At 40.9% G+C, this 25,850-nt stretch overlaps 1 protein-coding gene and 1 long non-coding RNA gene across 3 annotated transcripts in view; one reads left to right on the top strand and one right to left on the bottom strand.

The window, feature by feature from the left end:
- Positions 1–25,850, bottom strand: part of RAPGEF5 (Rap guanine nucleotide exchange factor 5) — a 162,258-nt gene that overhangs the window by 79,960 nt on the left and 56,448 nt on the right. Inside the window, exons 8-9 of one of the 2 annotated variants that reach the window (XM_042044310.1) lie at positions 19,069–19,145; positions 13,373–13,498 (exon numbers count right to left, since the gene is read on the bottom strand). In XM_042044310.1, the coding sequence (XP_041900244.1) occupies positions 13,373–13,498; positions 19,069–19,145 (203 nt within the window). The remainder of the gene's footprint in view (positions 1–13,372; positions 13,499–19,068; positions 19,146–25,850) is intronic. The other variant, XM_042044311.1, reaches the window with a different exon arrangement.
- Positions 280–24,839, top strand: LOC121671959. The gene is made up of 3 exons (XR_006018684.1): positions 280–758; positions 7,050–7,149; positions 24,434–24,839. It is a non-coding gene; the product is annotated as an uncharacterized LOC121671959 (long non-coding RNA).

The raw sequence follows: 25,850 nt of genomic DNA, 5'->3' as shown, positions 1-25,850 counted from the left end.
AGCCTCTAATTATCTATATCTATATTATCTCAATTGTTATTTCAATACAAGCAAACTCGTAACAACGCATTTTAATGGAAAATATTCATATCCTAAAAAGTGGTAAAGCATTAGAAGTCAAAAAGCTGAATGTCAAGATACAAAAAATGAAAATGTTTCTCTACATTGTGTCTGCCAGGAAAGCAAGAGCTCACACGACATTTGGCAGTGATTTCCCATGATGAAGCAAGTCTTTGGTTCTTTCATTTCCATAAAAGCCCTAGTCTTTTTAGAGGTAGCTCCTAGCTCTTTGCCCTTAACAAAGCAATAGAGATAAAGTTCATTAAGTATATTGTCTAAGGTAGGAAAGTGAAGAAGTTTTGCTGTAGCAAGCACTTAACCTGTGCACGAAAAAGAAAAAAAATAATTGGAACAAATTATTTCTTACAAAAGCAAAGGTGATATGGACATATCAGTATTGCATGTTCTGCTGAGTTCACAAAATTACCTAAATCAAGAAACTCTGGAATGGGATGTATTATTAGACTTCAATCAATAGGATTTTTTTCAAGCAGGTTGGGCATCCAACCATTTGATGCAGATCTTTTCCACACGCGAGAACACTGGAATACCGGAAACTGCAGCATTAATGAACTACAAGGAAGACTGCAAATGCCTATGATTTTAGAGTTAATTTTGACAATAAAATAGTCAAGCAACTTTTACAGATTTTTGATACTTCTGTTGAAATGCTGAATCTTCATTTCCTCTTACATCAGGTAAGACATCAATTTTTACATACTTAAATGAGTAAATTGCTATTTGTTTCACTGTTTCTATTCTTAGGGGATCCTTAATATATATTGAACATCACACAGATTAAAAACTACTAGCATTTTAAAACAACAATTATATGCATGATTTACTGTGTAACTTTTGTCTAATGCAAATATTTACTATTTACATGTCACTGCAATAAAAACAGTATGTGTCAATTGATTAACCAGTAAAACTATTAGACAGAACTGGAGAGCATTGCTACAGCAGCTGCAAAGGAAAATGGTGTGGTGAAACTGTAGCCTTTTTCCCTACATAGTAGAAAACTAAGTTTTGGTCTGGGGAAGAGACAGTCATAACTGCACATATACATATGTGTGCCTGTGTGACAGCTGAGGGTGGGTGAGTGAGAACAGACGAGTTACAGGGAGCATACGGCCACCCAGTGCAAGAGCAGAGCAGCTCTGCTCTACGGATGGCTGCGGATCCCACACAAATCAGCACACATACCCACAGCTCTGCTGTGAAATTGGAACATGTTCCTCCAGTTTCTGCATACATTCCAACAAGGAAGTGTCTAAAACGAAGTAACAGAGGCAGATCTTTAGGGGTCCCTGGAAATAAGAGCAATAGCTGATGCTCTGAGAAAGAGTTTATAGAGGTCATTTTTAAGAAAGTACCTGATTTGAGTATCACACATTAAAAAACTGCCACCTGAAGCAAGTTGCAGGTGGTTCAGGTGTTCAGACTTAAAAAGGGTAGCTGCTTCAAACTATCTGTAGTTTGAAGTGAGTTATCACTCAGTGTAGGCTAAGTGATAACTCAGCCACCCAGTGCACTTTAACTACTCAAAAACCCCTTCTGATGACCAAGACTCAGGTTTTAATCTGACGAACGGAAAAGGAGGTTGAAACTTTTTCAGAATCTGCTAGACAAAAACCTGATGCAATCTGAAAAGAGGAAGAGGAGGAGAGGACTGTCAGAACAGATGGGTCAGCAGGAGAAAACAGCTTCTTTATGCTAACAACTGAAATTGTGTGTTTAAATGACTGGTTCATTCTACAGTGTGAAAAAGGGTTCCATAAGTAGTCTTACTCATAAGTAAGAGATTATCTTTGCTTTTAGCAAGGTATGCAGTTTGTTTAATGAATAAATATGTACAGCACATGCACACATAGGCGGGTGTCTCTACAGAAGAAGAACTGGGGGACCATGAGCACTGCAAATTCCTTGGTGGAGAAGGATTCTGCCATGTCCTTAGTGAAATCCTGAAAAAGGCCCCAGATGCAGGAGGCCATCACCTGCAATGTGCAGAAATTGATAGCTTCCCAGTGCAGCACTGGACACTGCTCAAACTCTGCTGGAAAAATCTTGCAATGCCAATAATAAAGCAGGTAGGAAAACCTTCTACCTAGGCTTAATTTACTTCTTCTGTCTCGGTGGGAAATAGGAGCAAAGAACTCACTGCAAATAGAGTTCTGCTTAGAAGCCACATGCTTCTTTTATATAAGTTCATCAAAATCCAAGAAACCAAAAAGAAATCAATATAGCCCAGTGATTAGCTCGATACAGGTACTGCATCAAGCCTGGCAGATTATTTAGACAGACTGAATTAATGTGTGGATTCCACTGAAAAGATTCAGTTTTCTCACCTGAGGAGACAAAGCCAAAGTGTCGGCACACTTTCCAGCTATTTGCTATGCACACAAGGAAGCCCAGGCCTGAATTTATCTGTTTTTTAGCTCAAAGCCTGAACAACCAAGCTTTGCATATGAGAACTGAAATTCTGTCCACTTCAGTCAGCTCTGATTAGTGTCTTCTCTGACCCTGACCACATCTAGTCTCTATTAACTTGCTAATATGGCCAAACAGCATATATTACAAACAGTAAATCGATTTAACAGTTGTATCTGTATCCACATATATGTTTTAAACATTCCTGTGGTGAATAATCCCCTACTTGCAATATCAAAAGTATTTTGTAAAAAGGCCTAAACTGATGCTGTACTCATTGAACAAATATTAGTGCCTCTAAAAACAGAAGAGACACTGTGATATTGCAACCAAACCAAAAAGGTGATGCACATTTGCATTCTGTGCTTGTCTCCTACTCTGCCAAAAAGAGCAGGTTCTTCTTTGTTCGTCCCAGCAACAGACTACGTAGGAATGCTGCTCCTGATACAATACACAGGTCTACTCCCCTCGCCTCCCAGGGAAAATGGAGATTAAATGAGGGATGGTGCTCTCAGTCCAGCCACCTCAAATGAGAAAGCAGCATCAGCCAGGCTGGCAGGGGACAGAGCTGATGCTCAGCAGCCAACAAAGGCATGTGAGCTATGGGCCCTTCCCTTGATCAAACAGGGCTGTGTAGCTCAGCATCCCCCCCTGTTCAGGGCTTACCCTTGTTCAGAGACTGGAAATCCACCTAAGATTTGATCTTCAGCAAGCTGTTAAAGGAATTACCAGCTACTATTCATGCTCTTCCTGAGTTAGGTCATCCTATTATTTTCCCAGTCATCAAAAGAGGCTAAAGTACTTTTTCCTGCAACCAGCAACTGCTGCCGCTCCCACACGTCAGAGCCTTCCCCGCTCGGATGCTCACGTTCCAGGCAGTGACAAAAGGAGCTGGGAACTGCCTGCTGCACAGTATCAGAAAATATATTCGAGGAAGGCTGCAAGGTCATTGCTAATTTCAAACCCTGTTTCATGTTTCCACATGAAACACCTAATTAAATTTTTTCACTGAGTAGTTAAAATGAAATCTGTGCATATGCACTTGAGACCACATTTTCATGTGCTGTGAATTGGAATACAGGAGGTGCTGCACACAGCGGTAGGAACGCTAAGCGAGGAAGGAGAGGGGAATACCTGCTTTGATTTAGAGGCAGATAGTCAGCAAAACTACCACTAATCGCCTGGGTTTTCACTCCTTTGCTCTTTGAGCTGCCACACAGAACCAAGAAAAATGGATGCAAGTGGTGTATTAACTGCTACCAAATCAGCGTTCTCCACAGGTGGTCATGTGTCAAGCACATCTTGCAAAATGCCACCACCTTCCATGGCTATAGTGTGACAAAAGCATTAGACCCTACAGGCTATACCCTACTCTCATCAAAAAAATATCTATTAACATCAGCAGGGGCTGAATTAAACTTTAAAATGGAGGCACAGTGAGTGACAGAATGGCCATAGCAAAAAGACGGTTTGGGGGAAGATTTTAGGGAAGTTTCATGATTAAAATAAATAAATCCTAGGGAAAAAAAGAAGCCTGCAAAAAATACAAGGTCAAAGTGTCCTTACATTCCTGCTGTGTATGTGGTTCCAACAATGGAGGCAGAGATAGCCACTTTACAGCTGCCACTGTTCCAAAAAGTCCTCAGTGCAGATAGCCTGACTCAGGTCCAGGAGAGGCAGCTGAACATAGGGAAAAGGCTGTCTCCCCACTGGCATGTTCCAGGTGGTCTCCAGAGCGTGTCTGCAGGAACAGATGCCAACAAATGCTGTCAGCATTTATTCCAATGAGGTCCTGACACAGGCCTCATAGACTCCAGAGCATCCTGCCACTGGAATCACACTGACTTTAGCATAAACTCCAGATATTACTACAGAATTTGCTCCGGTGTAGTTTCTATTCCAAACAAAGCAAAGCTTGACATGTAGAAATGTGTTCACCTGTTTAATGACACTCGCCAGGTATCTTCTGCGTTACTGGCCCAAATCTGCAATGAAACTGAACGTTCTTCCTGAACTTATTCAGGAGGATAGGAGGAAAAAGAAAGAGAAAAAAAGGAAACCTGAAGCACTGAATCCTTTTTACATGACTCTGATCTCTGGGCAGACTACCAAATCTCAGACAATTTCCAAAGAGGAAGCTGTGGTAGACAGCCATCAGATTCTAGCCTATCAAAAAGTTTTCCAGTTATCTTGGATATTTCTTTTCAGCCAGGTCCAGACTATGAGCCAAAATGAGATGTTCTTGATTGGTTTAAATTCCAAAAGAAAAGTCTGGTAAAGCTGTGAATTACTTAAAAGTTCTGCATCACTGAAAGGCGAAGGACAAAATTACTTCCGAAATTCAGAAACTGCTTGAAATTTCTGACCTAAGTTTGCATGGTACATAGTCAAAGCATGATCAACTTTTCTTTTTAATCTCCTTGAATTTAGGTAACAAATTCCCTAACTTTGATGCCATGATGATTTTTTGCCTTTTCTTTTATACCCCTTTTATACCTTTTTACAACTTCTGTATTCTTAGTGGTTTTTAGCCTACATTTTTAGACTTGTTTGTCAAGCTAAGAGACTAAACATTTTAGAAGCTTCGTAGTTAGGAATCAGAATGCCCCAAACACTTTGTAAACTAAGATAGAACCATCCAGGGGAAGGTTCCTTGGGGAGAGGGGCTCACTCGAGCCTCTCATTGGGGAATCTTTGATAGATATGCTAATTAGTAAGACCTATAATGTTATACCAGATCTATTGGGGGTGTGCATTGCGGTGTGCATTGGGGTGCATTCCACCTGGATGTGGTGCACCTCAGGATCCTTAAAATAAATACCAAGGTGAAACCCCTTTTTCCCTTCTAACCATGTTTGATTCTCGATTTTAAGACCAGGAAAAGGTATCAACTTGACAGAGAGATCCAGACACCTTTGTTATTTGGACTTCCCAGAAAAAAGGTAGAAGTAGCTTTACAGAAGTAGATGGCAGAACACATCCACTGTATTATCAGCATAACTGGGAATTTATTGATGTCATAAATCAGGAGATTGAGAAAGGAACATTCAGAATGTCATCAAATGTATTTATCACACAGAGAGAGGAACAATTTAATGTCAGAAAACAAAAGAGCAGGTGCTTTGAATTCATAAACTGGTAATTTCTACTTCTCTAGAGGGAGACTATGAGATTGATTCTCTGTAAGCCTTTGGACAGTCTAGAAACATAAGCAGGTTAGTGGTTCAAAATCTAGAGAGAAACACAGAAGCAGAGGACAGTGACAACCTGCAGATTGCAGCTCTCAAAGAGTTTCTCTACTTCTTCATGTGGATAAATGGAGGAAGGGCAGGACCAAGGAACCATGCTTTCAGTCTTGGTACCACCAGAACTGTGTAGTGCTGACCATGATAAACAACACTCCTGTCCTCTCCCTGCTCCTGGATGTTGACCCCCATTCATCACTCACCCCCTTCTTTGCACGTGTGTGCCTTCATGAAGCCACTCGGTGAAACACAGGATCTAGATGAAAATACTGCCAACCAAAAAAATGCAAGGACATTTCATTTGATCCAGTTCAGTTTTTGGATTGGGTAAATCACAAGGCTTTGGGGAATTAAGGAGGATGACTGTGTTTCACCAGGAGCAGCAGAGTAGCTCTCGCCAGCACAGGTCATCCCTGACACCATAATCTCATTCTCACCCCATATCCATCTCCCCATAATGTGAGGGGAACCAATCCAGTTGGAAAATAACCCCACAAGGAAGGTGTATTTATTTTATTTTTCAGCTTCATTATTCCCAGTGTCTTTCCACAAAGGAGCACCACATGGGCCAGCCCAGGGCTGGGGACAAGCGTTTGGGGCAGCACAGCCCCTGAAGCGGTGCCTGAGGACCCAGAGGCTGCACAGTGACTGCAACTGTTTGGCCTCACCTCAGCTATGCTCAAGATTTTAAAAAATGATCCCCCTGTCTGTCAACATTTCAACCCACTTGCAGCTTCCTTGGGATCCCTGAACCACGTCTCAAGGATCCCAAAGCAATTCCTCAACATTCATTAACCACTATGGGCTTTATGGCACCCTTCAAGGTTCCACATATTTAAGACCTCATTTTAACCTGGGTAAACAAAGGTGCAGAAAAGTGATGAGATTTGAAGAAGCTTATTTATTAAATAACCAACTGAGTCAAAAATAAAAATTCAAAGTTCTGGCTCCCAGGTTTTAGCCTGCTAAATACTATATGCCCTTTTTACCCCTTTCAACACAGGAGCTAAGTTATTGTCCCACACAAGAATGAGTCACCATTCCACTCTAAAGAAAGCCTAACATGCAAAACGTGTATGTGGAATTTCCTCCTATACAAAGTAGTATAATGTTACAGAATAAATCAAAGAGGAGAAAATTAGCCTTTCTTTTCTTTTAAACACCATGATGAGCATCTGGAGGAAAGAAAGTATTGTGGGAATATGTAACTTGACTTCAAGAAAAATAGTGAGGTTTCCACTCAGTGCGTTCCTATGCTGTGTTCACAACATATCGTGGGAGCACAAGAATGACTCTAGTGCTTTTTTTTACAAGGAGAAGGATCACATAATTTCACCACTATTTTGCACTCCTGGCAAGAGGACATTCTCCTCCAAAACTTTGGCCACATTAAGCAGACTCAACAAAAGGAATGGTAAGTCCTCTTAAAAGTATGTAGCAAATAAGAATAATTCTGTTATTATTTTAAAAGTGCTGCAAAAGACTGAAACAAGGATTTTCCTAGCATGCAAATGATCCCAGTCCTACATCTGAGCAGAAGGATCTTTATCTCTGGCAAACTTTTTCCATTTCAAAAAGATGCCTGTGCCTGTTCCGTACTAGAAAAAACAAAATCTTAGGACCTGCAGAAACCTTTTCTTCTCAGAACATAAAGAGGTTGACTTATGAAGAACAGGTGATCACCTGGGGCTATGCATTCATTCCAGCAGATGAAAAATTGACTATCTGGAATAGGACATTCTCTTCAGAACATGACAGAACTAGATTCCACTCCCTGTTTCCCCTGATTCAGACCAGAGACTTGAACTTCAGGTTACCTCCACAGCAAACATGTACCTAACTCTTACTCAACAAGGAGGTATAAACTGACAACTTCATTGACAGATTCATTTTTTTCTTGGCTTGTAATTGAAGGCTAAATTTGCAAACGATCATCTTACCCTGGTACAGCTCTCTCTGCTGATGCTGGTGGGTCTAAGAGGTATAAAGAGAAATAGCGAACTCCCGTGCTGACATGCCAAGTCCGTTCTGTTGAAATGACTTTAGACATCTACAGCACCTCATAGCTATTCAAGCCATGAAAGTTTTTGCAAAACTGTGCTAGAGTTGTTATGACCACTTGACCCACAGCTCTGCAAGAGATGCAGAGCAGCTGCCAAGAGTCAAAAGTAGTAAACCTGCTCCCAAGCTACTCAATAGGTCTGTCCCAAGCAGAGCAGATACAACAAAAGTGATCATGTTTTTAGAAAGTAATGCACAGATGTCAGTCCCTGACTGTATTCAGACGTCATTTGATGTATTTTAAAGAATATTTTTCCATCAGAGCCCTGATTACTGACCATCAATCCAGCAGTACCTCAGCACAATGCCACAGCTTTGTCAAGCTAACAAAAGCTGCAGCTCTGGACATGTCCTGACATTGATTCTTGTCTCCTTGCAGGCGTCCAGCTGGGCACCCTAAAAATATCCCTGGTGTGTCATGGCTGGAATTTCCTTAAAAAATTCCTTGGTTGTGAGTAATCCATACAACCCAAGGCTCTAAATCATTAATCTTCTGTTGCGAGCCTTTTAACAGCTTCAGCTCAACCACTAACCTGCTTCAATGAGCAAATCATCTGTCTTCCTAATGAGACCACTGACTACAAAAGTTAGTACCCAGCAAATTAACAGAACTGTTCTTCAGTATCTGTTTTCTTTCTGAAAACATACCTGCCTCATATAATATATCTCTTTCATCTTGAATTAAGTCACAGAATCAATACACTCAAGCTGTATGTACTTATGTACCTTTAAACAGTACATAATTCTAATTAATATATAGATTAATCTGTAAAGGGATTACAGGGTGGATTTAGGAAATGTTCCCCTTCCTACTGATTCAGGGAAGTACTGGAAGAGCCTCCTTTGAACATTATTGTCAGTTTGTGAACGTCTTATTCAGTGGATCTGACTATGAAAATGATACTATAATCTAAAGAATATTCTCCCCATTTGCTGAGGTGAAAAGCCCTTTTACAATTTTACTATGACACTATAAACAGGCATGATTTTCTTAATGAGAGCAACACTTCATCGAAATATTAACTGGAAATACTGTACAACGCATTTTCACATCTGTTATAAAGGCATGCTTTAACTGAGTTGTAGTTGACTAAAAGGAATTTCAAAAACTATGGTTTAGTGCAAATATGTCTCGAATGCATCCTAAATGTATGCTGGAGGGAAAAAGCTATGATAAATTACTTCGAATGGCTTTACATACACAACTTGCTTTCTATATTATAATTAATGCTAATAATAAGCAAACCTCTCCAAAAAGCAGGCTCGCTCTGTAGCTGAATATTTCAATACAGATTTTTCATCTATTTTCTGTCAAAGTAATTTTTTTAAGGAAATGAAATATTTAAATTACATAAAAATACAAATATCCAGTTTCACATTTCCCGAGGCTTATGATTTGCATGTAATGATAAAATTAGAACTGCAAGCTTGCATAGTTTTTTTTACTCTATCCCATATTTGATACTAAAATAATTTCTGTGTATTTTAGACAATCATTTCACTTTATTTATTTATCAATACATTGTAGGAATGCAAAAGCACAGAGAATAAGCTTATCTGCCTATTTAGAAGCTTATTTAGTACTATTTACTTTCTACTCATTAGCAAAGCTGAAGTTTTAGGAAACCTAACACATACGGTAGGTTCAGTGCCTTAATTAAGCACCTTATTCTAACACATTAGCAAGTGCGAGTGGAGAGAAAAAAATCACTGTAATTTAGTTTTTGTTTTTCTCTACAAGTCTGGGAGCACCATTATGGCTAGAGCACTTTGCAAACACTCTATTCACCAGAGAAGATGTTGGCACTGTGTGCTACCAAGGAACACCAGTTCCAAAATACCAATCTAACCTGGTCACTGTCAGCTTCCAGTGTCAAAATCAATTAAGCAGCTCACATATAACAGAGACTGAGCACAGAACTTCTTAAATTAGGAGAGTTGTTCAAAGCTCTTTTTCGTTCAGACCATAAATGTGAAAAGAAACCATAGCATACCAGAAAACTTTAAAAAAAAAGCAGTATGGACTTTCTGATTTTGTACAAATCATCTTAGATATATATACATATCCCAATTTTACAGCCTCCAGAACACAGCCAGACTAAAGGAATCCCTTTTCCCACCCACTACAGCTCCAAACCAAGTTTTTCTCCAGTGAGCCAGGCAGCTGTCACGTATTTTCCCTCTTCCAGACCATCTGCTTTTTCTGAGAAAAAAATTACATTTCATCTCCTGAACTAGAAACCCAAACCAATCCATGCTTCACCTGCTCCTTGTGGACCAGAGACCTCCAACACCACACCTTAAAGAACACCTCTAGGTACTTTATCTGCTTGAAAACCACTTGTGCATACACATCTGTCATCTATCTTCTTTAAGTGAGTCATTAACTTCTGTCCTCAAACTGAGATGAAGATGGTGACTATTTATTTGAATGACAGGAGAGTTTACCAGTCCTCCTAGTCATCCAGTCTAGCTCTCTATCACATGCCACACCTCATTCACTGTACTGCAAAGAGTACTGGGGTACCAAATCAGTACCAAATTCTTCAATTAGGCTGAGAACCCTTTCTTCTTCACAGGAAAGTACAAGAATCATAAAAGCTCAATTGTAATACATTTATATTTTCTGTTAGTGCTGGAAACCCATGTGAGGCTGTACTGATCTGAAGAGACCTGCTTTAGAAACACAGTGGGTATAACACCCAGAGGAGCCACAACTCCATTTCCCATCACATACCGGGGACACAGTACCGGCAGAGAGGAATTATGCATATGCACAATTCTAATCCCATGTTCAAGTTGGGGTTTTGAGGTTTTTTCATATTCCTGGAGGAGAACAAACTAGAGGAGAAATCTGCTCCAGGCAAAATTTCCCACTGGCCATCCTGGAAAGAGCAGCTTAACTTCCAGGCAAGGCATAAAGCCCACAGCTTTTAACAGTGACACTGGCCCAGGCTGACAGAAACACATAGCCCTGCAAGCCAGCAGCATTTCTGCTTTGAGCTGGGCTGCCAGGAGGCAAGCCTGGATAGCAGGCTCTCCAAGGGCAGGGAGAACAGCCTAGCAGGGTGTTCAGGCGTCTCATTTACAGACTGCATGCCATTCCTTTGGGGAAGGCAGATCATCCAAGAAAGCCCAGTTTGAGCTCCCCAGGAGGGAAAGCTGGGGAAAGCTTTAGTGCAGGGATACTTGCTGAGAAATGAGGGTCCAGTGGAAAATGCACAGAGCATCTCCATTTTACTCCTGCACTGAGTGCCCATCACCCTGTGTTACTAAGAAAGCAGTGTAAAATAAGCTATGCTTTTAAAAACAAACAAAAAAAAGAAAGATGGGCATGTTGCACATAATAAGGATACCACACCCTGAACATGTTGTTCCCCTAACATTCACAGTGAGTCCAAGGGACTGATAGTAAGCCAATGCCAATGAATCTGCCATCACTTTTGTAGCAGCAGGATGAGGTGGGAAGGTCTGAAATCCTGGATCCAAGCAGTACTCACTACAATTCAGGCTGCTGCTTTTCTCCTTGGAGAAGAGGGGGGATATCTGCCTGGAGCAGTGAACCCTGCCCAGCCAGTCAAATCCTGTCACCTGCACGTGCACCAGATCAGCTCTCAGACCACAAGGGAGGAAGGGAGGGAGAGGAAGGGATGGAAGCTCACAGCTTCCTGAACATTTGCAACCCACTGCCCTGCCACGGCACCGTGTGCATTTTTTCCACTGAAAGTTAGTTACCTGAGTCAGCTAAACTGAGAAGTTATGACAAACCTTGCCCATGTTCAGTATGCCTTCTTGGTGACTATTCCTAACGAAGGCAGTAGTCCAGCTGGGGGCTTACCAGACACACCCACAACGAGGACTGTAGGGCTCCCTTAGGTCTGGGCATGGGCTGCCTAGACCCACCCTACAACAACCAGCAAAGGGCAGAACAGGGGGAAGAAGCACACCATGATTTATTATTGCCAGCACTAGCTGTAAGACATTCCCCACCCAGAAATAAAGGGCACATGAGGAATGACCTGGGCTTCTGCAGTCTCTCAGGAGACAATTCTCTTTGCTGTCACCTCTAAAAGCATGTCCTAAAGGTCTAAAGGCATATCCTTGTCTGAGAGCAGTAATTGCTGTGTTACACTGCTCAGAACGGGCATGAGCAAATTGCTTGAGCTCCTGCTAAACTGAAGCCACTCATCTCCTAAATAGCAGCAACTGCTAAGTACCATACTTTTCAAAAGGAGAAGAAAAGCTGAGTGCTTCTTTCCTTTCCATTTTTGGAACTCTACTGTAATCTGTGCAGCTACACAGCTGCAGCTGCCTTCACAGCACCCTTTGCAATGACCATTTTGCTGCTACCAAAGTAGCAGCAAAAATATCCACTGAATTTTTTGAGTATCAGTCCCAACAGTCCCCTCTCATCTATGCCCATATATCTGTAATCCTGTTTCCAAATCCTAAAACACAATAGAAATCTTCCCTGGTTTAAAATCTTCTTTGCTTGAGCACCTAAACTTTTAATTGTGCTTTGTGGATACAGTTTAAAGGTATACAGAAATTCTCCCAGATGTTCATTGCTGGCAGGTCAGCTGAGAAACAATTTAATCTTGGGGAATTAGCCTGGCTAATTGCCTCCTCCCTTCTGCACACCTCCTGATACAATTACACATCTAACTACACCAGACCAGACCCTCTACACTACCAAGCAGAACAGCATGAAGCTCTGAAATAAGATTTCATCATTCTCTTTTCCTTATTTCAGTAGGAATGAACTTGCAGATAAGCTGAAAAGTATTTCTTTTCTAAAGCACGTGTCTTTTTTCTACTGTCCGGTGAGCCAAAAATGGAATAAATTACATATACATAATGGCAAGAGACATGAGGACTAGATGGGATTTTTGTTGTTTCTTGCAGTTGTTATCCTCTGCACCTTTAGATGAATATGCAATCAGAGGGAAACCTTCACTAGGAGAACAAAATTAGGAGACATTGTCCTATAAGCAGACCAGTCAAGTTGCAGTGCGTTTTCAATCCAGTTATTAACATCTGAATAAGTGCTTTCAGACGCATTAAACAGAATGCTGCTTTCTTCAGTATAACTTTTGATTGAAAACACAATTTAAAAGAAAAAAACACAAACTGCTGAATTCCCTATCCAGACCATTCTTTTTAATTCATGCTGAGAAGTTTCAGCCAATGCTTGCATCCAAATATACCCACTGTGAAGTAATTTTAAGGTAATTTAGAGTAAGTACTTGAAGCACTCATATGCCTTATACTTTATTTAAATACATCGTAGAGCCCAACAATTTGGTAAAAAGCATCCTGAAATCATCTGCTATATGTGTCTAAGATATTACTAACAGCAACCGACAGTTAATGACAACATAATAATTTAAGTGTGTTGACAATTATTGACCTGAACGCACTTTAGAGAAATGTAAATGCCAGAGGAGAGCAGCTACAGCTCCATGACTAATGTGTGCCCTGGATTCTGACCATCAGCTTTGCTATTTCAGCTTTGTGACCTAAATTTCCCTCCCCTACCAGAAAGAAACAAAAAACCCAAACAAGAAATGTCTTACTTGTTCTGCCTTTTCCAGTGCTTTTCTATCCGCCTGCAAAAACTGGCAGTTCTCTCTCGCCAGCTTTTGGACCAGCTCAATCCGTCCGATGTCATCTCTTCCCTGAAGCTTGCATAAAACTCCTGCCTTAAGGGTGGGAGAAAGAGCAAACAGATACTTAAATCCACAATCCCAGGACATGACACTGCCACAAATTTCAACCTTAAAAGAAATGCATCTGTTTTCTCATATTTGCGGTACTTCGGTGCCACTTGCTGAGCACAAACAAGTCACTGCTTCCCGGGAAACAACTGGAGAGGAACAGAGGCACATCTGAATCTCCAAATGCATCTACTCTGGAGGAAAGAAGGCAGGGCTAACTAAATCAACTGCTCCTCTGAGTGCAACTATCAGATATGCTGTGTTTTATTTGTTCCTGTCAGCCTGTTTCCTGTTACATAAGAGAACAAGAGCAAGAGGTTAAAAACTCATGGGAAAGTTAGCCAGGAACAGTCCTGGAAAAAGAATGAAGTGCAACACAAGGCACTCCTAAAAATAACAGGCTACAACTCCCTCTGCTCCCGCTCCAACTATTTTTCACATATGCAAGACTCAAGAGTTAAAAGACAGTTGTGCCACATTTATTTATTCTCTAAATAACAAATCTGTATCTCTTGATTTTGTTTAGGAGAGGAAATTATATTTGCTTTAAAAGCTATGTTAGAACTATTTTTTGGGCTAATATTCTGACAGTTATTCAAGCTATTCTGATAGTGTTTTGTCAAAACATTCAGCACTGGTTGTTTTCTAAAAATGCCAGATAAATCCATGTAAGAAGATGGATTCATGCTTGCACACAGGCACAGTAGAGACTCAGCACAAAGTTAGCTGATATGGGCTAAATTGCTCCTTGCAAATCCAGTGGCCGATATCACAGTCCATGATTTGGTTATGGATATAGCCTCTGCATAACTGAGACCTGGGGCGATGATACCATGCAGCTTTTATTAGCCCAGATGTTTCCTGATGGGAACAGCATATGCCTTGGGAAGGCCCATCATGTGGCATAGCTATGATATGGCTATATGACTTCAAAGGCAATCTGCAAATAAACATTTTCCCCCCACTTCCTTCACCGTTTTCTTTCTACTGTTCACCTTGAGTTTAAATGAATCAGTACCTACTCCAAAATTCACAACACATCTTGTGAGTCAGCCCCAAAACCTACGGATCCCCAGACACGCTAACCCTGCAGGCTCCAATCCTTTGGCCTTGAGAAATTCCTGTCCATGACAGATGAAGGTGTGAGAGTGCCCACCCAAATCATCCTACAGGTCTGCTAGTTTCTCCAAGGAGGGAAGTGGGGAGTTAAGATTTCTTCAGCTGAAGAAGAAAACAAATCCACTTTATGAATAAGTGCTTTAACGCTGATGGAAAAAAATAAGGTCCATGACCAAGTCCAGAGTCATCCTTACCCAACTCATTGAAAGTAATTTGTACATGCCTATATTCTTCCAGCTGGGATGAAGACATTTCCTCAGAAGCCTGCATCAGACACTTCTGCTCTGATGAAGTAAAAGATTTCAGATATAGCCTGTGCCTTGCATGTCCTGTGCCCCTCCTGAGCCCAGCCTCCTGAGGAACCCAGCTTTTCCACATAAGGAACCACTGGTTCGAAGGTCAGAAACCCTCCGAGAAAATAAGGAATTGCATTGCCTAATCTCAAATTCCTTACATAGTCTAAGTTTAGTGCCTTATCTTCTAAATCAAAGACACTGGTTTATAAGCCAGTTCTGACACATCTCTTATCCCCTGCAGATCAGCAATAAGACTGATTTTATCAAATGTGGAAGAATATAGTGAACTAGTTGTCCAGACTTGTTTAATCAATAGAGAAAAGAGGGTATTTAGGAAGAGAATTTTTTTTGGTCTACAGAGACATTTTTAAATGGTCAGATCAGTTGTTTCCTAATATTCCCCTTTTTCTCCAGCAATTTACACAGGGAACCTAAGACTTGGGAGTCTGCACTTCCAACACTTTGATGACTTGGGGACATCAGCTAAACCAAGCCTGCTTATTTTGTGGCTGCAGGATGCTTCTAGCAGAGTATTACATCAATGTAATGTAGGCTAAGGACAACTTCAAAGTGTTATCGCCTGCTAGGACTTCAGGATGATAAAGATTTGGAGTCTTTCTGGATCTGGGATCTTAGTACTGTGGAGGCACTTTTTTCACCTTCGTTTTGTGCTGTCATGGTTTAGGAATGGCAGTCCCCAGTTTATTTCTCCCACTGCGACTAAACCAGGTGCCACTTGCTCCCTCCCCTCTCCCGTGTCCCCCACCTCCTGCAGGTAGCTGGAGAGGAGAATTGAAGGCACAAAAGGTAAAGATCACAGGTTGAGATAAGAACAATTTACTGAAACCAGCAGCTAGATAAGAAAACAAACAGTAACAGCAACAATAATAATGACAGAGAGTACAAGGAACGAATGATTCACATGGAAACCCCTCAACAACAGACAATACCCAACCACTCCCTCCTCCACAATATCCCAATCCAGAAGGGAATCCCTTCCCCCATCCCCACCAATGATGTGAGGTGGTATAGAATAACCTCTGGGTCCTGGCTATTGCAAAAATGAACCGTGTCCTGGCCGGAGCCAGGACACGTGCCCAAAGAAGGCAGACCATGACCTACGAGTGGCTGAACAAATATTTATTGATCTTCACAGTGTGAAGCAAAGCCCAATGGTTAAAACCACTTAAGTTATGAAGAGAGAGGGGGCGCTTCAGTTTTGGAGCAAGAGTTGGCTTCAGTATGTTCAAGTGGGACAAATATCCCAGAGAAAGACAAGGTTCTGAATGTTGGGTCTCGCTCTCTTCCACCACTTGCCCTCCACCTGTGTTCACACAGAGCATGTTTCTGCCTTCCGCATGGATGAGCACCCCAGAGGAGCAACTCTAAAGACAAGCCCATTAGGCCTGCCACAAATATGGTCTGTATTCAAAGTGGCAATCTCATTGAAGAATCACATTGTCCTGTTTCAAATAACCACCAAGTAGAAACACTGCATTTTGACACGTCCCCTCCTCCACTATAGCTCTTTAATTTAAAGATTTGCAGAGAACATGAAAAAAAATATGTATTTAATTGGGTTTCCAGAGGATAATAAATTTCTGGGAGGGGTAAGGTATTATTAAATTAATTATATATGTTTGGCTCTGGGAGTAAAAAATGCACTTGAAACACAAAAGGCTAAACACGTTTTTTCGTAATTAAGAAAAAAAAGTTTGAATCCTTTACTTTTAGTTCTGATTTCCTCACTTATGCTGACTTTCCACTACAAATCTGTCTGCTAAATACTTGTAAGAGAACATCCAGGTCAATTAATAATTAATTGACGACAGCTTCTAAAACCTGGTTAGGAAGATGTTGGCAGTCTCCAATTACTGGTCATTTTCACTTCTCAATACAAATTTAATTTTCAGACAATATTTTGGAAGCTGTTAGACAAAAGTCACCCTACTTGTAAAGAGTAATTTTGATTTTCATTTTGTACAGGCACACATCCCCGAAAACCCTTGTTGGTGCTTAGGCCTGTAATTCATGTAGACCAAACCAGATAAAATTACTAACTTATGTGAAGGTGAAAATCACAAAGTTGCATAATTTAACTGGCTTTACCTTAATGAATGATACTTTCTAGTAAGGCTTTACTACCATTCATGGCCCAAAATCACTATAATTAAATGTGTTTATGTAATGTTTGAAATGAAATTTTTAAAAGTTTAGTGGGAATGAAAGCAAATTAGTCCCTACTGAGGTTGGAAAAGGGAGGATGCTGACAACATACTTTCTGTTTCAACATATCCATTGGAAAATATTCCCTCTGTAGAGGTCATAAATGAGCATCCTAGCAATGACACAGAGGTGAATTAACATGTCCCTAGGCAGACAAGAGGGGATCTTTTATTTACATAATTTACATTGTTTACAGGATGTTTGCTTTTGAAAATCCCCTTGCCAATTTTTTCCCACACTTCTGCCCCTTTTGTCAATTAACTCCGATGTAAATCAAGCGTCTGTCCCAGAGAGCAGTGTTTAGAGCAGGCACCACACCTTTCAATTCTATTAACAGAAGGTTTGTGGTGGTTTGGTTTTCTTTCACTATACCTCTGTCTCTTTCTGTAGCTGGTGATAAAAACATAATTATTACCGACTTCACCTTTGATCAACCTGAAAACTTACAAACCACATGCCACTGCCTCAAAAGACAGGAACACTTGCTCTGCTCCAGTCACATGTACAGTCCCACTGAAGTGAAAAAAAGTCATTCACTCCTTTAAAACAAACTGTATTTGGCCTTCACTGGATGTCATTTTTATGGTGCTAACAAACTGGAGCAACCACTGCTTTGGTAACACCCCTGCTCTTCTCCCAGCAGAGCACATGAACGCTTCTGTTAACTGCTCATTTAGTAATTGCATAATTTTAAGTGCATTTCATATTCTTTCAAATTTTAGAAGCTGGCTTCCAGTCAATTAAAATCTGGGTAAATCAATGTCCCAATAATAAATTTTTATGGGCTTTTATAATTAGTTCAGGTAATCTTATTAGCTGGCATACTTTTTCTATGTCACAAATGGGAACAAACATTTTCAAGAAATTTGTAATAACTGCAGCAACTAAGTAGAACTGAGTACACACTAAATCCTTTGCCTCCCCACCCCGCCCCCCCCGCAAAAAGAAAAAAAAGAGAATCCAACAAAAAACCAGAAAGCCAGATTTTTTGTGCAGTGAGGTCACTGTTTCCCTCTGGGTCCTTTCTATATCTCTGTAATGCACTCTTGGCTACATGGCTTGTGCCCTTTCAGCCAGGCTTGCTCACAGACATCAGCATAAATCCTGTCTTTCTTGCACACAACTTTTCAGTTTGGCAAGATGTTAGGGAGATAAATCTCAGACAGGAGCTGCGAGCTGCATATAGTGGAAGGAGAAAAGGTGGCAACTGCTGGGGAACATAAGATTTGCAAGAGGAATAGAAGGAGAAAAAAACAGTCAAGACTAGGAAAAATCAATTTTAAATTAAAAGCAATAATCAGTACCAGTACAATGAGTGATACAGTTACACTTGCACAGCTTGAACGCATGAACGGAATGATTGAATGAGTTGCAGATTAATCAAAAAAGATTCACAGAATTAAAAAGGGTAAGCAATTCCACAATAAAATACTCTAAAAGGTAGTTTAGTTTCTTCTGAGCAATATCAAGTGTGCTTTGGTTGCAAATGAGGGCAGTTAGGGAAAGAAAGAAGAAGGTTGTTGCTTGCACTTGAATGACTAATAAATATTCTTATTTCATTGCATGCCTACTTACAGTGATTAAAATTCAATCAAAATGTCATATACCCTTGCCTCCTAAAACACATCTCATTTTACTTTCACATCTGGTATATGCTATGTGTATTGTCTAAAAGGAGCAGAAAGATAGGTGAAGAATGCTGTCCAATTGCAACATCATGGGATTAATTCCCAGAGTAATCATCAATCTTATTCTAAATAGTCACATAAGATGAGATCCAGCAGACTTTGTCCCTCCTACATGCTCCCTGAACAGAGCATTGAGGAAAATCCATTTCCCAGAGCTACTGAAAGCAGTTCTTCAGCTTGTAGATCTGAAAACATTTCCAAGACTCCATTAATCTTACAAATTTACCTGTGCATCAGAGGTATCCTTGAGCTCTTCTAGTCCTCTTATTTCCTGACTGCTGTTTTCTTCATTTTGATGAATTGCTAAAATAAGAAAGAGGAATATTGGAAGCAGCCAGGTTTAAATCACAAAAAAGCAGCAGAGCGGCATGGTCCGCTTTAGATCAAATAGGATGACCATTCAAGGAATGTTTAAACTTTAGCATTCTAGTTAATTCCTGGAGTGGTTTTAGACAGATCCTATAAGGTACACAGACTGTCTCCCTGCACTCCCTCGGAGATCAGCTCGAGAAGTGATTGCAGACATCAAAAAAGCAGCTCAGAAAGCAATTCTGCAGTACACCTTATTGGGTTTAGAAAAATGCTAAATACTGTATACTTTATTTTTCCCCAGGCAGTAAAATCCAGTACTAAATAGTTATAGCCATGCTACTGTTAGTCCTGATAAAACGATGACATTTAAGGAAACTCCACTTTTCCATACATTGTAACAAGATATCATGACTCATAAGCAATAAAAAAAATAAGGTCTCCCTCTTGTTCCATTATATTGCAGAAGATCAGCTCAAACGAAACAAAATAAGCAGATTTATCCCTCACCTTAGACTTGGAAAATTCTTTGTAAGCAAAGTGATCTAAATCTTAACATCACCACTAGCCATGAGAGTCATCTCCAGAAATAAATGGTAGCATGTGTTTTATTGAAAGTTCTTTGCTGCTGGCACAATAGAAGAAACCAGCAACCTCACACAACTAACGTAAGTTAAATCACTTAACACCAGCAAGTTTTGCTGGACTTTAAAGATTTGTATCACACTTGTAATCCCCAGAAGGGTCAAAATCAGAGCTAGCAGTTTATCCAGCTAAAGAAACAAGGAATCTCTCATGAAAGGACACCTCAGTCAGGCAGCATCTACCAACTTAAAAGAAAAGTAACTTTGGACTGTTCTTGACCTCTAAAATAAATTGTATGGATTTATTTTTTCTTATGCCAGGATTGCTGCTGATATTGCTATACCATACAGGATATAATTTTGTTTCTTCCCCCACAGTTATGCTATCGAAAAAAAAAAGGTAATAAAAATGTAATTATAAAAGGGGAAATAAGTCATTCTGTCAATACAGTTTATTCCATTCCAGGATCTTTTTAAATCCATTATCAAAGGAAAACAGAGCTCTGATATAAATCTTCACCACTGGGTTTGCAGGCATCACTTTACAAGCAAACCTCTGAAATTGAAGGTGAATACTGGAAACAGAGGGTCAGACTAGAGCTGTAACAGACAGCATGTATAACGGGCATTAGATCCCAGCAGCACTTAAAGCTGGTGAAACCAAAACACTCTTGGGACATTGTGGCACATCTCTGCCCCAGCCTGGAAAAGAACAACACAATGACCCAGTAATGAGAGGGATGGCCTGAACAGCCATGTGTGGCCCTGCTTTTCTAATGCAGGGCAGCATTTCTAAAGGCAACCCACTCCATCCAGCCAGGCTGGGGGCTCTGTGCAGCGCCTTCCCATGTAACCCAACTCCCAGCCTTCCTCCTCAGGAGCTGCCTCATCCCCTTGCACAGTCCCAGACATGCATGACCCTGTTCTACCCACTGCCCCTGTGGGAGACACAGAGCGTTCAGGACATCTATTTGTTGACCACTACAGAGCAACCTGCATGAGACAGGAACGTTGCAATGCCGGAAGGCATTAACAAATGCTAAAAATCGGTTGTTTGAGCAATTACTCAAATTGTTAAGTCTACATTAGGAGAACATTTCCCCAGTTCTCCTTTCAATTTTCTGATTTCTTCTAAAATCAATTTGCTGTAGGCACTCATGGGCAAAATATCCCCCCAGACTCTGGCTATTAATCACGGCATTTAAAGGAGTGGCACCTTGCTAGTAACAAGATCACACATCCAGGTTTAAGTGATTTACATTGATCCAGCCAGCTTTTCCAACAGTCCTGAGCAGATGGGTGCTCCACAAACAGATGTGCCAGGGGAAAAGGTGAGTGCCTGCCAACTGGCTCCTTGTCACAGGCCTCGGTTACAAGTGTCCCCTTCCCTGCCCTGTGCCAGGGGAGCATCTTCAACCAAAGTGAACATTTGAGGAGCAGCACCTGTGGCACACCTGGCTGGGCAGGCAGGTTAGCGAGTGGAGGGTGTCTGGCCAGGGAGATAGTGACAAGCAGCAAACACCCAGAACTGAGCGCAGCAAGATCTCTTACCTGGCACAAAGGGAAAGAAAAAGAGGGTACATGTCCACAACCCCCAATGAATACAGGTATCCTTAGGTGTTGAACGATTTTACCATGAGCAGTTTTAAAGCTGACGAGAAAATTGCCTCAGTTTAAGTGTTCTCTAAGTGAATGGCTTAAAAAAAAAAGTAAGTTTTTTTATCAGCAATTTCACAATTCAACTCTAAAAAAGCCTGAATAAGTTTATCATCCAAACCCAGCTCTCCTTGGCTTCAATGTTGTTTAGACTGTGTAAGGAATGTAGAAAAGAAGCAGTAAATATTTTCTTAAAGGAAAAAAAAAGAGTCCCAGATCTCACACTGACGTTCTTACAGCTCTCTTGGGAGAGAATGAGCATTTGGCCTCTTTTTCATGAAATTTCCATCACAAACTTGATTTTTTTTGTCCTCCCTGCCTCTTATCCAAACCCATAAGAACCAGCCACAACTGAACCATTTAACTACACCCAGGGAACAACACTCAAGGAATCACATCATCACATACTTTTTTCCCATCACAAGAACTAGGTCCCTTGAAGGCTGAAGTGGCCACACAGACAAGCAACAACCCTTAATTATATTTTCTTGGTTTCTGTAGGAAAAGGTTACTATGTGTTTGTCTACAAAACAGAAAAAAACCCACATATTTCTTAAAATATTTCTTTAAATATTCTGGTATATTTAGAAATTGATTTCAGTATTTTTAGACATCATAACAACTCATAGACACCCCTTGAATTGGCCCAGGCATTGCCCTCATGGGTTATTGTGCATGCAATACAACTTCTGTCACAAAATATAAGAATTCAAGGATAATTTCCTACTTACTGTTAGCTGGCTATTTATTTTTTAATAAAAACTTTTGACATCGCCAAGCCAATGATAGGAAAACTGAGTGGAAGCTTAGGGTGGGATGGGAAAGTATTTCCCAGGCAAGTGCTGATTCTGGAACTGTACATTCAAAAAGTTGTGAACTTTGGAGCCAAGCCAAATGTTTCCTTCTCCACCACCATAATTCCAGCTTTGCTCCCTGATACAAATATCCCAGCATGTTTTACAAAGCAGCAATAACAGGGAAAGGCAAAGGTGATTTACCCTGATCAATATGTTTCTATTTAATGTTATGTTTGGGTTCAGGCTTGAGACCAAAGACAGGAAAAAAATACAAACAAATGCAGAGTGACCAATTCCCTTTTCTACCTGCAGCATTTCTCCTTTGGAGGAAAGGCCACCATGAACAAAAGAAAAATATGCCAAATGAGCATTAGCTTGCTAGTGTGCAGTTCAAATATGTCCATTTGCAAATTAGTCTAGGGAATTCAGGACTTTGATGTTTTATAGTCACTTAAGGACCATAAGGGCCATCATCTTATTTGAGTTCCTTGTGCCCCCTCAGACCAGAGCTGAGATTTTGCTAGCAGATTCTTCTGTAAACTAATGTTAGAACAGGGAACTCTTGTGTGGGAGAGGCTTGTCCTTTAGTAATTCCATTTCAGATCATTATATCAGCAGAAAAAAATAAATGAAGAAATAAGAAACCAAGGTAAATCATTTGGTACCTGCTACCTCACCAGAATCAGACATCACACCGGGTGTGAAAGGAAAGGGATCGCAACCATCGCTCACGCTGGAACCAACTAACCGTGCTCCCCCCTGCTTTTACAGCCGTGCCACAAAGTTTAGTGTAAATTTAAGGCACTGGAAAGGATTTGTCTTTCCCAGCAGCATGGAGCACTACACACATGCTAAAGGGCTCACCTTAGCTAGACAGGCTGGCATCCAGTGAGGGTAACACCAGCAGCACTACAGACCTTCTCCTGCCTATGGAAGAATCTGCCAAGATTACCCTCAGAGCAGTGCCTCCACGACACACTCCTCTTTATGCCACAAACTTGAAGGTAAATTAATTGCATTAATTACATTTGATGAGTAAGATTTTTAAAAGTCAGATAATAATACGATCACACTATTTCATTTTAATACTGAGTCTTGTTCAATATAGCAGAATCATTTGTCCAACTGAAAGTGGGAAGGACAGTTTAAAAAAAATCCACACAAAGCAACTCCTGGAACCCACAGGGTTGTAATCTTCCCAGAGGCTTTGCTTTATTGTGCTTTATTCCTTTTCTATAAATGAAATTTCTTCTTTCTACCCCTTCTGGCTGCAAAGATAACCTTCCCAACACAAACCAAGGCACTAGCGTCATTCTGCTGCTGCAGCCAGCCAGACTGAAACAATAACACCAGGAGAGGTGTGAACTTCCTCCCTTTGGCTTAATAGGGTGTTAACTGTGAAAGCTAATTATTTAAATGCTTAAGAAAGGACTGTCATCACAGTTAACCATTTTGCTGCCAAACAACAGGCAAGGACACCTGCCCATCTCTAAGCAGCTCGCTCCTGGAATGGCACCCACATGGCCATTCCAGGAAGCCAGTTTAGCTCCCCATCACTGCTGGCTGTCCCGCACCCCCTGTATTGACTGTTCCCCTCTGTGCGACCATAAAGCATTCGGGATTTGTGGATTGGCAAAGGATTATTACTAACCTGGCTGGGTTTGATGACCTGGTTGAGAGCAGAGCACCCAGGCTGCAGGAAGGGGACAGGACACCTCTCAAGCTAACGCTGCTGCCAGACCCCTCGTGCCACACAGCTCCAGCTTCAGCCCTTGAGCTTGCTGTGAAACCCATCTTTGGAGCCAGGACTGCCTGTTTTCTGGGCACAACAGCCCCTAAACCACCTTCAGCAGACACGCTTCTGCACTGCCCTAGGCTGCTCCTAAGACCAAAATCACTCAGCCCACTGCAAACCCTCCGGCATGGCCTCAGTAGCAGCCTGAGCATGGGGGATTCCACTGCCAGGCTCACCTGGGACTGCACGGGCTGCATGGGGGCTTCACTGTCCCCACAGCTGCTCCAGAGGTAGCTCTGCTTGCCATACAAAGCTCGGTCCCCCCTAAGGCTACATCGCTAATGTACTCAGTGATGCTCCTTCATTTCAAATGCGGATGTTAATTTACTATTTAGTATCGTTCTTTTACCTGCTAACATCCTAAAACATCAAACCACTCTGCCCTTTGTATGATTTCAGTCTTTTCAGTACTCTGTGATCACAATTCATATATGAATCTCTTTTTTCTAGCCACTAAGTAAAAGGCGCCTATATGCCTTTTACAGATAGGAGGCACATTCCCACCTTGGAAGAGGTAAAGAGCCTATTTCTGAACACAAGAACTTTGATTATTTGACAAGCCAACAGGCTTCCACGACCTCATCCCTGCTGGATGGCTATAGCCTGTTGTGGGGGATTTTTTGTCCCTGTGAAACCAACAAGACCTCAGGAATCTGCAAGAATATTCCCTGGGAGAAGGCTCCAGAATTTACAGCAGCGTGCACCAGTTGATTTATCGTCAGCTGCTGAGAAGCTCACAACTTCTAGCACTCTTCTTATATTCCAAATTTTTTAAGAGGCATGTTTGTTTCTCTTCTGGATTTTTTTTTTTTTTTTGTTAGCTTTTTTGGTTTTGTTTTGGTTTTTTTCCAGTGGAAGTTGCTAGCATGAAGCTTTCAAGAAAAAACACAAAGCCCCATTTTGGTTTTTTTAATCACATAACTAAGCTAATTTCATTATTTTTGAAAACTTTACTGTTATTTTAAACAATGGAACTTGTGGTATCCTTTGTTGTTCTTTGTGGAGGGTATACAGCGAGCTCTAGAGAGGCTGGTTACTATGGCAGCTCTGAGCTGCTTGACAGTGTTATAATGTTTGCTGATGCTTATTAATTTATCAGAGTGGAAAAAAATGAATAGCTCATACTGACACCACTGGGGAAACTAAAAGCCAGGTCCTCTAGGCTATGTAAAGCACTAGTGCTGAGCAATGGAAAAGAAGATGAGCAGCCAGTAAATGCTTTGCAAACCTAGGATTTGGGGACCATTTTAGACCAGACCACATCCTCATGCATGCTCCTGCATTTTCCAAGTTCTGTTTCCAAACTAAAGGGGAAAACTAACAAGCACTGAGTATCTCTGAAATCCCCAAAAGCTGCTTGTAAGAGAGCAATAATCCCAGGAACAAAACCTTCCAAGAGAGAATTGGTTCCTTATTTACCATGAAAGGGTAATCTTTTCCCAGAAATTACTGAAAAGAGAAAGCTTTTTAAGCTCATCTTTAACACGTTTCCTTTTATTAGCAATACAAAAATTGCCTTTGAGCTTTCTTATTCCTTCCCACAATTTCTGCATATATATATGGAAATTATCATACAGATTTCCCTTCACTGAGTACATTACATATCTCTGAAACAGTTGGCAGACCCCTGGGGGGGTGCTGCCCAGACAGCTGTGCAATCAGCTGAGTAAATCAGCTAATTAAAGAAACAAAGAAAATGCAAAAATTATTAGAGACAGACTCCCGCTTACAGCATTGTTCAGCACCTCTGTATGTAAAAAGCACAGCCAGCACAAGATGGAATAAAAGTACTTGTAAATCAGTGAATGAACTATTGCACAAGTGACAATGATGCCATTTTCTCTCAAACCCTTATCTGGGATGCTAT

This window comes from Corvus kubaryi, unplaced genomic scaffold (genome assembly GCF_017639235.1).
Source record: "Corvus kubaryi isolate FWS band 111438036 unplaced genomic scaffold, C.kubaryi_AGA036_p1.0 37398, whole genome shotgun sequence".
In the NCBI taxonomy this organism is placed as follows: domain Eukaryota; kingdom Metazoa; phylum Chordata; class Aves; order Passeriformes; family Corvidae; genus Corvus; species Corvus kubaryi.
This window is presented reverse-complemented; position numbering and strand designations above follow the sequence as displayed.